Source organism: Eulemur rufifrons, chromosome 10 (assembly GCF_041146395.1).
Source record: "Eulemur rufifrons isolate Redbay chromosome 10, OSU_ERuf_1, whole genome shotgun sequence".
Classification (NCBI taxonomy): Eukaryota; Metazoa; Chordata; class Mammalia; order Primates; family Lemuridae; genus Eulemur; species Eulemur rufifrons.
In genome coordinates, this window is record NC_090992.1 from 13,562,495 (window position 1) to 13,574,643 (window position 12,149).

At 54.8% G+C, this 12,149-nt stretch overlaps 1 protein-coding gene across 1 annotated transcript in view; it reads left to right on the forward strand.

Annotated features, from left to right (window-relative positions):
• Positions 1–10,477, forward strand: part of NEURL1B (neuralized E3 ubiquitin protein ligase 1B) — a 31,975-nt gene extending 21,498 nt beyond the window's left edge. Inside the window, exons 6-8 of the mRNA XM_069483996.1 lie at positions 6,680–7,399; positions 9,395–9,520; positions 9,909–10,477. Coding sequence (XP_069340097.1) covers positions 6,680–7,399; positions 9,395–9,520; positions 9,909–10,153 — 1,091 coding nt within the window. The 3' untranslated portion in view covers positions 10,154–10,477. The remainder of the gene's footprint in view (positions 1–6,679; positions 7,400–9,394; positions 9,521–9,908) is intronic.
• The last annotated feature ends 1,672 nt before the right edge of the window (positions 10,478–12,149 follow it).

Genomic DNA, 12,149 nt, shown 5'->3' on the forward strand with positions numbered 1-12,149 from the left:
CTCATCCATCTGGCTGGGGTCACACTCCCGGCTCCAAACCCATCTCCGTGGCCAGGGGAATGGGATGAAGTGACTGGGCTGGTCAAGCCTCCCCTCTTTGAGGTAATGGGAAGTGGGGGTGAGGCAGTTCCCCCCAAGGAAAAGTTGGGTGCTGGTACCAGAAGGGGATGGATTCCAGGCAGCCAGGAACAACAGCCCTGCATAGACCTGGGGAGGGAGTCATTGCCCAACTTGAAAGTGCTGAGGCCCCTTGTTACCAATAGTCACTGGGCGCCTGCTCTGCACCAGGCACATTGCTGAGACCTTTACAGGTGTCATGTCTTCTGTCCCTTACAAGAATCCTATGTGGCAGGAAACAGTGACATCCTCATTTGCAGGCTGGGCATGGACAGATAACTTGCCCAAGGTCACGTAACAGTTGGTGGCTCTAGAATCAGTGCTTGCTCGTTAGTGTTATGAACACGGTGTTTGATAAAGACTTGAACTTACAGATCTAAATACAGGGCTCGGAGGTCTGAGTTCACCACTCCAGGCTGCGGGTGAGGAAACTGAGGCCCAGAGAGGGGCAGGGACTTGCCCCAGGTCTCCCAGCGGATCAGTGGCCATGGTGGAGGGAGGATTCACATCCAGGACTCGGGGTGCGTCAGTGTGTGACCTGTGAGCACCGCATCAGGCAGGGAGGGGCAGCTGCAGCCAGCTTCATGCAGAGCCCAGTGGGGAGCAGCGCAGGGTCACCAGCTTTTGTAGTTGATGCTTTCTTTCCAAACAGGACAGGCCAGCTCCCAGCTCCCCGCCCCAACAGCAAAGCGTTTGCTTGGCAGCGTGGCCTGAAGAGTTGTCCTTTCCCAGTCTGGAGCAAGACCTCTGCCGGTGACCGCCGGCCTGACCCACTAAGGGCTCCTGAAGGCCTGTGCTGTGCTGGGCGCAGTGCCAAGCGCATTGTGATTGCACCATTCTGCCCTACTTAACCCCATAGACCAGTAAGGGAGGGTGAGGGTCCCTAGTTTGCAGGTGGGGAAACTGAGGTCACAGCCAGGGCTGGCCAGGGTCTGTCTCCCCCAGTACAGCCTTCTTTGGTTGGCAGAAGGGCGGCATCTGGAAAAGCACTGGCTTGGTGGCCCACAGACCCGTGTCCTACCCGTCATGCCCAGGCAGACAGTCCCTGTCCTCTCTCCTCCATCCCCAACCCCCTCCCTTGGTGCCACCTCCTCGGCCTGCCTCCTGTGCCCACAGATGAGAGCTCTGCCCGTCACCCCCCTCCTCTTCACGGACACGGCTCCTGTCATTTGTCCACTTCTCAGTCTCCATCGAATCATTCCCACAATCACATAAAAGCACTCCCGTGGCATCTGTCTTTTAGGAATGCCCTTGACCAGCCCCGGCCACAGTCCTATCTCTCTGCCCTCCCTCTGTGCAGGTCTGTCTCTAGCGCTGTCTGCAACACACACCCTCTCCTTTCCCCCCGAGGCTCCTCCCCTGAGGCCAGGTCCCACCGGGCACTGACCTTCAGCCTGTCAGACCCCGAGCCCCCATCTAGTCAGCCTCTCACTTTCAGCCCAGGTGACCCCTGCCCACTGCTTGGATGCTGCTCCTCATGGCTCCCGAGCCTGCCCAGCTCCCACCTTCCTCCCACCTCCCTGGCCGCTCCTCCCTGGCGTGGCCGCCAAATGTGAGGGCCCCAGAGTTCCACCCTCAGCTCATTCTCCTTCTCACCGTCTTAAACTGAGTAATACAACATGCATATAGGAAAATGTCCAAAACAACTGTAGAGTTCAACGACTTGTCATAGAGCAAGGCTGTTCCTCTTTACTCTTTCCCCAGACGCTCCGAGCCTGTCACTGGGCTCTGAGTCCCACCTCTAAGCTGCTGGCTCCCAAATCCATCTCCCCAGCCCTGACGCCTCTGCCCATCAAGCCCCTCCTGGCTCTGAGAGCCAGCCCGCACTGACACACTCAGACGGAACTCCTGAGCCCCTCACCTCCTGGTCCCCAGCCGGCCCCACTGGCAGTAAGTGGCACCACCCACTTGGTTGATCAGGCCAGAAACCAGGAGTCATTCTTGAATCTCTTTTCCTTGCCCTGTATCCATTCCGTCAGTGTGTCTTGTCATTTCTGCCACTAGTACGTGGCCCAAATCCGCCCTTCAGAGACAGGGAAGTGACTGGTGGATAGGTCCCTCTGTCTCCAGCTCCCCTGACTTCATTTTCATCTTCACACGAAGATCGTTTCTCTTGGGACATAAATTCTGCTTTACTTCCAGCCCGATGGGAGTGGGGGGGGTGGGGGGGGAATCTGTCCCAGCCTCCCCGGGCCTGGCCTGGGACTGCGGCTGTGCCACGGTGCTCAGTCGGTGTGGGGGGAGGGGACCCACGTTAGGCCCATGGAGACTGAAACTCCCAGGAGGCTGCTGGGCTGAGGCTGAGCCCACGTCCTGGGCAGCTCTAGGAGCTGAACAAGAACAGCCGAATTTGGAGGCAGTATTGCTAGTGTCAAAGGGCCTGGCTCTGGAGTCCCAGTCTAGGTTGGGATCCCATTTCTGTCACTCCTACGCCATATGACCTTTGAGTAAGTCACTCCACCTCTCAGAGCTTCAGTGTTCTCTGTGAACTGTGCCCATTTTACAGCGCCACCGAGGATAGTGGTGAGGATGGAAGGGGATAATCAGTGTACGCAGTTGCAGTTGGCAGGTGGTCAGCATGGTTGTGTACACTCTCATCAGGTCCAGAGTGGGCTTGGAGACAAGCCACAGGTAGAACCTGGGTAGTCCCGGTACGCTCCCTTGGTGGCCTCTTGACGCTGCCAGATTTCTGCCTATAGCTGGCTGCTTTTCCATGGGAGAAATGCCCCTTGAGCAGTGGATTCTGGAGTGTCCGGCCTAGGCCAGCCCTGTGCCGTCTTGGGCCTGTCAGGCCCTATGTCCAATGGGGACAAAACTCCTTGCATAGAGATAGTGAGGACATGTAGCCTTTTCTGAGGGGCTGCCACGTGCCGGGTACCAGGCACAATGTCACGCTCATTGTAACCCAGCCTTGCAAACACACCAAGCTTCCGGCGCCTCGGAGCCTTCTCTGTGCCTAGAATGCTCACACTCCACCCTCGCCTGGCCACCCAGGCCTCAGCCCTTCACCACCATCAGACAGGCCTTTTCTGGCTCACTCTTAGGCCCCACTGGGACCAGGTCCCCTTTTGTACACTCTCAGAGAATCTCGCCTCTGTCACTCCTCAGCTGGGTCACTCACCTCACCTCTCAGAGTCCCCCACTTACCTGTGCACAGTGGCTCTTGGGGGCACTCACCAGCTCGCTGTAAGATGGCCTCACTAGAGGCTGTCTTTCCCGCTGGAACGGAGCTCCGTGAACACAGGACCCAGACCTGTGTGTTGCCCCGTTCACCCAGTGCCCAGCAGCACCTGCACGTGGTGAGTGCGATATACATTTCGGTGAGTAAATGCTAAGGGAATCATGATCATAATTAATGTTCTGAGCACTTAAGGCCATGCTCTGTTATACTCTTTATAAAAGTAATTTAACCTCCATAACATGGTGGGGGGGGAGCTTACCGCTAACACTCTACTGTGGAGAAGCTGAGGCTTCAGGAGGTGAAATGATTTACCTAAGGTCACATAGCCAGGACGGGCCAAAACCAGGACTGGAACCCAAGTCTACTCACTCCACAGGCCATGCTCCTAATGAGGATGCCGCCCTGAAGGATGGGTTCCTGTGTGAGCCGCTGGGGCGAGGAGAAGCACCCGGGATGGGGCGGAGGCAGAGTGTGTTGGCAGAGCAGGGCCCAGAGCTAGCAGAGGCCCGGGGCAAACCGAGGCCAGCGCCTTTAAACTTAACCTGGCAGGGCGAGTGTGGGGGGGCGGGCAGGGAGCTCTGGGAAGGGTGCATTATACCACGAGACCCTCAGAAACATCCACTTGTCTAAAATGCCTTTTCAAAAAAGTGCTTGGTTTATTCTACCTTTGTACATACTTGTTTTCTGATTACAAAATCAGCATATGTTAGAGAAAAATGAGAAAACCAGAAAACTATAAAGAAGCAAATTTCCACCCAGAAAGAACCACTCCCAAACTTTTTATGTATTTCCTTCCTATATTTTTCCTATGCATCCTATGCGCACATTTCTAACAAAAGTAGAATCAAACCATTTGTTCAGTTTTGTATCCTCTTTTGTTCATTTAATGTTTTATCAAGGACATTTTCCCCTATTGTTAAATATTAATTAAAAACTTGATTTTTAAAAATACTGACGTTTTTCTGATAAAAATTTGTAGTGTATGTGTTTACTGTAGGAAAATTGGGTAATACAGAAAACTCTGAAAAGTCCTTCATAGTCTCACCCCTGAGAGATAATTACCATTAACATTTTCTTATATTTCTCTCCAGCATTTGATTTCCTATGCACATAAATAAAACAATACAGACAGATATAGACACATAAGCACACACATACACTTTTAAAAGAACCAAACTGAAAATGCAGTTCTTTCCTCAAGCTGTGGGGAAGCATCCTCTAAAGCAAAGTACACACACTCAGGTGCCCACCGAGCCCCGGCAAGTAGCTGAGCCGGGGAAGAGGCCACCTCGGGGCCATAGGGAAGGAAAGATCAAACCATTTCAGTAAGAGGGCAAGCTGTAGCCCACTGTGGCCATGCTAGAATTCAGGCGCTGTTAGCAGACCTGACTTCCCAAGAGAAGCTATACATCCAGTTGAAGTGAAAGGTGTCTGGGTGGAGGGGGGTATATCAGACTCTCAAACGGCCTGGGGCATACAATTTGAAAAAGCACGTTCATTATTATGATTTCATTTTATAGCTGGAAAACTAAAGAAGAAGAAATTTGTGTGTGTGATACAAACTACAGAATGATAACATTTCACAAAATCTTGGCCAGAGAGGGGTCTGTTTAAAAAGTTTGAGAAACACTATCTTGTTAACTTATTATGGGTTAACAAGAACATTTTTATCAGTAAAAAAAATCTTCAAAATATTTTAATGACTGTTTCTTTCCCTGATTTGTTATTCAGTGTAGCAGTCTCTTCTAGAGACCTCATTCATTCATTCATCCAATAAACTATTAATAATGAAGGCTGCTTGTCAAGCACTCTGCTAAGCTCTGAGAACATGGTGGTGGACAAACTGGCATAGACCCTGCCTTCCAGGGACTCTCATTCTAGCTAGGGAGACAGAAAATAAACGAGTAACCTACCAAAGTATGAAGATCTCTACTGCCCGGATAAACAGTATCTTTATTTTGCTTTGTTATGCAACTAATATAGAATCAAGAACATCTTTTCACAGTGTAAGATTGTTGGATGGTCGGCATCAGAGAAAGAAAGACGAGTAGAGTTGAGAGGGTTAAGCAAAGAGGCTTTATTGGAGCACTACAGGGTGAGGGTAACGGGTCCCAAGGGAGGGACCTGGGCGAGGTTCCCCGGCCCCGGGAGAAAGCAAAGAGGCTTGGGAAGTCGCAGTCATCTGGGACTGAGGCAAGGGTATTTATATGCAGTGAGGGGCATAAGTGGAGGGGCCTTTTTCTGGGAACAGCGGCAGGTGCTGTTTTCGGCCCAGTACCTAGATCACAGAAAGCAGGATGTGGCTGAGCCCGGGCTGGGGTGTTCAGCTAGCAATGACAGGATGTAACTCTAAGGCAGGCTTTTGCCTGACACCACAGAGAGTAATCTGCCTTTAGCTGAGTTTCTCTTTTTTTATTGCGGAGGGGGTTCCCACCGCCAGCCTTACACACAGCACTAAAAATTACTCAAAAATATTTTCATAACTTTTTAAGAAGTTTCCCTTCCTCTTCCGTTGTTATAGAATGAGTGGATCTCTTGTAAAGACCTTATTTCTTCAATGCTTAGAGACCTGCCCAGGGCCCGGCACTGTGCTCTGTGCTGTGGACACAGCAGTGAGGACAGGCCCGGGTCCTCCCTCCTTTCAGAGGCAGCACGTGTTGAAGAGCCCAGACTGCGGAGCCAGACAGCCTGGGTTCAAGCTGTGGCTTTGCCACTTAGTAGCAGTGTGGCCTTGGTCACGTTCCGCAGCCTCTCTGTGCCTCAGCTCTTTCTTAGCTCAATGGCTAGTAACCATACATACCCCTCAGGGTGGTTGTGATGATTAAATGAGATAACATGTGAAAGGAGCTTATAAGTACCTGTCACATGACAAGGCCACAAATACAGGTTTGCTCTATTTATTGGAACTTATGTTCTAGTTGGGGAGACAGTAAACGATTTTCAGATGCCCTTTGAATGTTCAAAAGTATGAAAACCTGTAAGGGAGGGGAGGAGGAAGGACAGGAGGGAGAGGAAAAAAGGAAGCAGGAAAAAGGGAATGGAGAAGGAAGAAAAAAGGAAGGAAAGAGGGAGGGAGAGAAAAGGGGGAAAGAAGAAGAAGAGAGAAAAGGTGGAGAGCAAAGGAAGGAGGGGTGGAAGAAGAGGACGGAGACAAGGAAAAGGAAGGGCAGGAGGGAGAGAGGAAGGAGGAAGGGCCCCTCTGCCCATCCCAAAGGTAAGAGCTGTCAGGTGAGCCATCGATTCTGCTTAATCCAGTTCTGTGCACCGTGGCTCCTTAATCAAAAACGTAAATGAACAAAAACGAGTTCAGGGCGGCGTGGGGGTGGGGGCTCCCGCGGGCCACGACCCCGCACTCACGCGGTCCCCCTCTGTCCCGCGCAGAGAGCACCTTCGCCGACACGCTGACGCCCACGCGCTTCAGCCACGCCCGCTTCAGCGCCTGCCTGCCGCCCGGCTGCCACGACGCGGCCAACTTCGACAACAACGAGCTCGAGAACAACCAGGTGGTGGCCAAGCTGGGCCACCTGGCGCTGGGCCGCGCCCCGGGCCCGCCGCCCGCCGACGCCGCGGCCGCCGCCATCCCGTGCGGGCCCCGCGACCGCCCGCGGCCCGCGTCGTCGCCCGCGCTGCTCGAGGCCGACCTGCGCTTCCACGCGACGCGCGGGCCCGACGTGAGCCTGTCGGCCGACCGCAAGGTGGCCTGCGCGCCGCGGCCCGACGGCGGCCGCACGCTGGTCTTCTCCGAGCGCCCGCTGCGGCCCGGCGAGAGCCTCTTCGTGGAGGTGGGCCGCCCGGGGCTGGCGGCGCCCGGCGCGCTGGCCTTCGGCATCACGTCGTGCGACCCGGGCGGGCTGCGGCCCACCGAGCTGCCCGCCGACCCCGACGCGCTGCTCGACCGCAAGGAGTACTGGGTGGTGGCGCGCCCCGGGCCCGTGAGAAGCGGCGGCGACGTGCTCAGCTTCACGCTGCGGCCCGGCGGCGACGTGCTCCTGGGTGTCAACGGGCGCCCGCGCGGCCGCCTGCTGTGCGTGGACACCACGCAGGCGCTCTGGGCCTTCTTCGCCGTGCGCGGTGGCGCGGCCGGCCAGCTGCGCCTCCTCGGTGAGTGCCCGGTGCCCGCGCGAGGCCACCCTGCTCCCCGCCACCCCGCAACAACACCCCCAGTCCCTCGCCAGTCACGCCTCCTCTCGCCCCTGGCAGCTGCCACCCCCTAAGCCAGCTGTCCCCACTAGTGAGCGCCCATCACCACCACCCTGCCCTCGCAGAGTGCCCTGAGAACGTGCATTTCTGACAACTGCCCCGGGCATTTGTTGCTCCCTGGACCACATTTGTAAACCACCGGCCTAGATAGGTGACTGGCTGGTCTCAGAGCTTGGCAGGCTGCATGCAGTCGGTAAATGGTCGGTGCAATTTTTAGTTCCATTATGATTTGTTATATTAGGGTGTTTTAATTTATGCATATTAAGCGTGGGAGGGGGAAATACATTGAACTACACGTGAAAGACGAAGTGAGAACAGCGCCCTCGGCATAGAGTGAAATGGAGACTTGAACCGTCCTATTTTGAGATGATTCTTGCCGTCGTTTTCATGCCCCAATAGGTAGGAAGCGCCCCCCAGCTGTGGGCAAGGCCCTGGGCTCCAGGACAGGGCCAGCAGAGGGCAGGACCAGACCGTGCCGCGCAGGCGGTCACAGACACCCGAATGGAGAGCGGCACAGGTGACATCTGCCACAGAAGGGGGACGTCACCCCTGCTTGGTGGATCGAGGGTGGTGGTCAGGGAAGGCTTCCCAGACGGCACAGCTCCAATTTCATGGTTCAAGAAGAAAAGTCGAAATAACAACATCCAGTCAGTATTTCATTGCTATCTCCTTAAATTTTATCCTCCTGATAACCCTATGAAATCGGTGTCCCTATCCCCATGTGGTAACAGGACTGCAGCACAGAGAGATTAAATAAATGGCTGTTCCAGAGCCACACAGCTGATCAGCCATGGAGATGTTCGATCAGAGACTCTCCTGAGCCCCCATTTCCGTCTGTGTGGACGGCGAGGAACACTTGCCTCGTGGGGTTGTCATGAGGATGAAATGACGTGGTGCATATGACACCTTCAGCAGGGCCTGACACCGCCCTGAGTGGAACCAGAGACAACAGAAACGCTTGCTGTCTGAGTGACGGCAGAGGAGCCGGTGGCGGCAGTGGTGGTTTGGACGTTTTGGTTTTTTTGTTTTGTTTTTGGTTTTTGGTTTCGTTTTTGGGTTTTTGAGGCACCATCAGTGAGAGTCATCATCTCAGCCTGAGATGAGTTACCCATTGTCCATTCATCCTCAAGTCGGGTAAGGGAAGGGGCATCTCCATCCTACAAAATAACCTATTATTGTCTATTACCTGGACCAACAGTGAGCTTGAGGAAGAAGACTCACCCATGTTGAACACTAGCAGTCAGGGATCTTACAGTTGCAAGAGACAAAAGCCCAAAGTGCCCTAGGCAAAAAAAGGAAATTTAAGGGTACACATAACTCAAAAGTCTGGGAGTATATTGGGTGGCTTCAGGAACAGCTGGATCTAAGTGTTGAAAGGATGTCATCAGGGTCCCATCTCTCTCTTCCTTTCAAAGTTCTTGCCTCTGTGATGGCTTCACTCAGGCAGGCCCTTGCCACAGGGTAGCTGCTCCAACTCCAGGCTTACCTCCCAGTGGAATGAGCCCCTTCTTTCCCAACAGTTCTGGTGGAAGTCTCAGAATTGGGCCTCAGTGGCCTTACTTGGGTTACAGTCCCTTCCCTGAACCACTGCTGAGACCAAGGAGTGGAAGTTCTTATTGGCCAAGGTGGCATCACGTGGGGGAGGGTACAGCAGTACCCCAAAAGAATATCCCGGTGCTATTCCTGAAAGAAACGGGAGTGGAGGCTGGGCGGGCAGAGGACAAATGTCCGCCATGCTTGTGTGAGCTCGTCGGTCCTTAGCAGAACCCTGGGAGGTGGCTCTGGTCTTCTCATTAGACAGATGGGGAAGCTCAGGTGCGAAGTGGTGAAGAGCCAAGGACTGGCAGGGCAGGTCCTGCCTCCCACTGCCCCTGATGGAGTCTCTTTGGGTCTCAGGTACCCTGCAGTCCAGTCCCGGGACCACGACTCCATCAGGGTCCCTCAGTGGCTCTCAAGACGACAGTGATTCAGATATGACCTTCAGTGTCAACCAGTCCTCCTCGGCGTCTGAGTCATCCCTGGGTAAGGAAATGCAAACCCTGGTAGGAACAGGGGCTGGTGACTGGCCTGGCCCCTTCGGCTAGGCCCTCCCAGGGCTGAGCAGGGCGGCTGCCTCTCCCCTGCGTCCCCTCCTTCCCTCAGCGGTGTGTTCAGCTGGGGGAAGGAGAAACGTCTAGCTAGAGCATCCCAAAGGGTGGTGATGGGGCATTTTATCTTGGCGCTTGGGGGGGGGGTGGGCAGTAGAAGGGTAGAGAAAGGTGCAAAACCTGGGAGGTAAACCAAAATCCCTATCTCCCCCAATTGCTGCCCCACCGGTTCCCCCAAGAAGCTCTGCGTCCTTGGGGTTGGCCCAGCAGAGCCCGCTTGGGAGATGCAATATTAACACATGTCCTGTTCTCCCTTTCGGCAGTGACGGCCCCCAGCTCCCCGCTGAGCCCCCCGGTGTCCCCTGTGTTCTCCCCACCGGAGCCAGCGGGCAGCAAGAACAGCGAGTGCACGGTGTGCTTCGATGGCGAGGTGGACACGGTCATCTACACATGTGGACACATGTGCCTGTGCTACAGCTGCGGCCTGCGGCTCAAGCGGCAGGCCCGGGCCTGCTGCCCCATCTGTCGGCGGCCCATCAAGGACGTCATTAAGATCTACAGGCCATAGCCTGGCCTGCCCACGGGCCTTGGCTGGAGCAAGGTCACCTTTCTGAAGCCCCCTGGGCCGGGCAACCACCGTGGCTTCCAGGGAGTCCCAGGGCAGCAGCCGTCTCTCCAACGCTGGGTGACAATCGTGGAGAACAGGCCCCGGGGGTCTGGGCCCGGCAAGGTTTGCTTCTGGCTCAAAAGTGCTTTGCCCCCAAAGGCCATCCCAAGAGCAAGCTCAGGAACTGCCTGGCAGATCACCCTTTCCCTTGGTGACCTTTCAGCTGGGAAACAGCATCTTCTGTCTGTGCAATGCTTCTTTCTGGGTTGGGCTGAGTGCGTGAGAGAGAAGGGGCGGGGCGGGAGGGGGCCAGAGACTAGGGAGAGAATGTGTGAGAGAATGAGAGAGGGAGGACGCGTGGGGATTGTGTCCAGGTATCCTGGCTCTGGAGCTTACCGAACGCTGCGAATGTGCGGTCCGGAGCCCAGACGTTAGCGTGACTAGAAATCGTTCACTTTCCGGAGTTGTGACGGAAGCTGGTTTTGAATGTATGAAGCCTGAACCCAAACAGAGCTCCCTTGGATGGTATAGGAAAGAGACGCTCAGATTTCCTAAGGGGAGGCAAAAATAACTCATTGTTTACAGCTCCAAAGCAGCCACTCCTTGAGGGGAAGGCGGGTGGAGAACATAAGAGAACAGTTCACGTTTTTCGTTTCTTACGCAGTCCCCGACGCGTGCTGCAGCCGAGCGCTCTGGCCTGTGTCATCCTTCCCCCTTCCCCCCAGACAGGCTAATAATAAGCACATCGCACCTTCACTCCGTCTCTGGAGGCTTTCGGTCTTTGTAACCCCTCCAAGAGGAAGAGGAGCAGCAGGTTCTCTTTTCCTGGGGGAGGGAAAGAATCCTAGAGGCAGGTGACTCACCTGGACTTGGAAATGCCACTTCATAGCGCAGACAGCTGTCCACGTTTCCTGTTGGAACCCTGAGCCTGGCACTGACCAGGTGTTGTGGGCACTCCCAGGGTGACCTCCTGGCAGGAGTGGGAGGAACCAGGACTTCATAACTGGTCCTTGTTCCAATTCTCAGTTCATCCTCCTCTGCTGGTTACTGACACGTTAACTGAGAAGTCTGTGAACTACTATGCACAGTACCTGAAAGTGCTGGCCTTGTGATTCTCCCTTCCCAAGCCTACTTGCTGGTGTTTCCTGAGACCCTGGCCCTACTACCCCGTCACCCCTGCCCATCTCTGCAGACTCCCAGACCACACCTGGGCTGATGGGCTGGCCCAGGCCTGCTCCTCCCTTCTTGTCCCCAGTTCTGGGCTCCACCTCTGCCCTGTTCTGTGTTGTACCTTTAGGAAAGTCCCTTGGCCTGTCTATGTTTCAGTTTCCTATGGGAAGTTTAGAACCTGACCACTCAAGAGCTCTTACAAGGACCAGCATGACATTCTAAAAAGCCTGAGACACCTTGCAAAGAAAAAGTATCATTTTTATTGCAGTTCCTAGTCTGCTCATCTGCTGAGGGAGAGAAGGAGAGGAAACGTTCAGAGAACTTATGCATTCATGTACCAAGCACTCCCTGGGTGTCTGAGGGTCCAGAGCCAAGCAGGGCCAGGCCCTCATCAAATCAGGCCGCGTAGACCAGTCGGGGCCCTTGTGATGCTGGAGGTCTTGGGCCCCCCTTCTCCTCCAGCTGAGAATGGTCATGGCTTATGACCTGACCCCGGCTTCAGACCCCTGCAGTCTTGCAATGGCAAGCACCCCTGAATGGTCACTTTTCCCTAGTGAATGTAGGGAATGTGCCCACATTTTACTTCTGCAGCAGAATCTTTTGGGGAGCTGTTGGAACCCCAGTGTTTGCCGGGATCGGAGTTTGAGAATCTGGGCAGCCCTGGGTGCCCAGCTGTCTGGTCGCCCCCATGTGCTAGGTGTGGGCGGAGCCATGCCCAGCCTGTGGTTCTCCAGGCGAATGTCCCCATGACTGGACTGAGTTGCAGCTCTGGTGGCCTCAGTGGCCT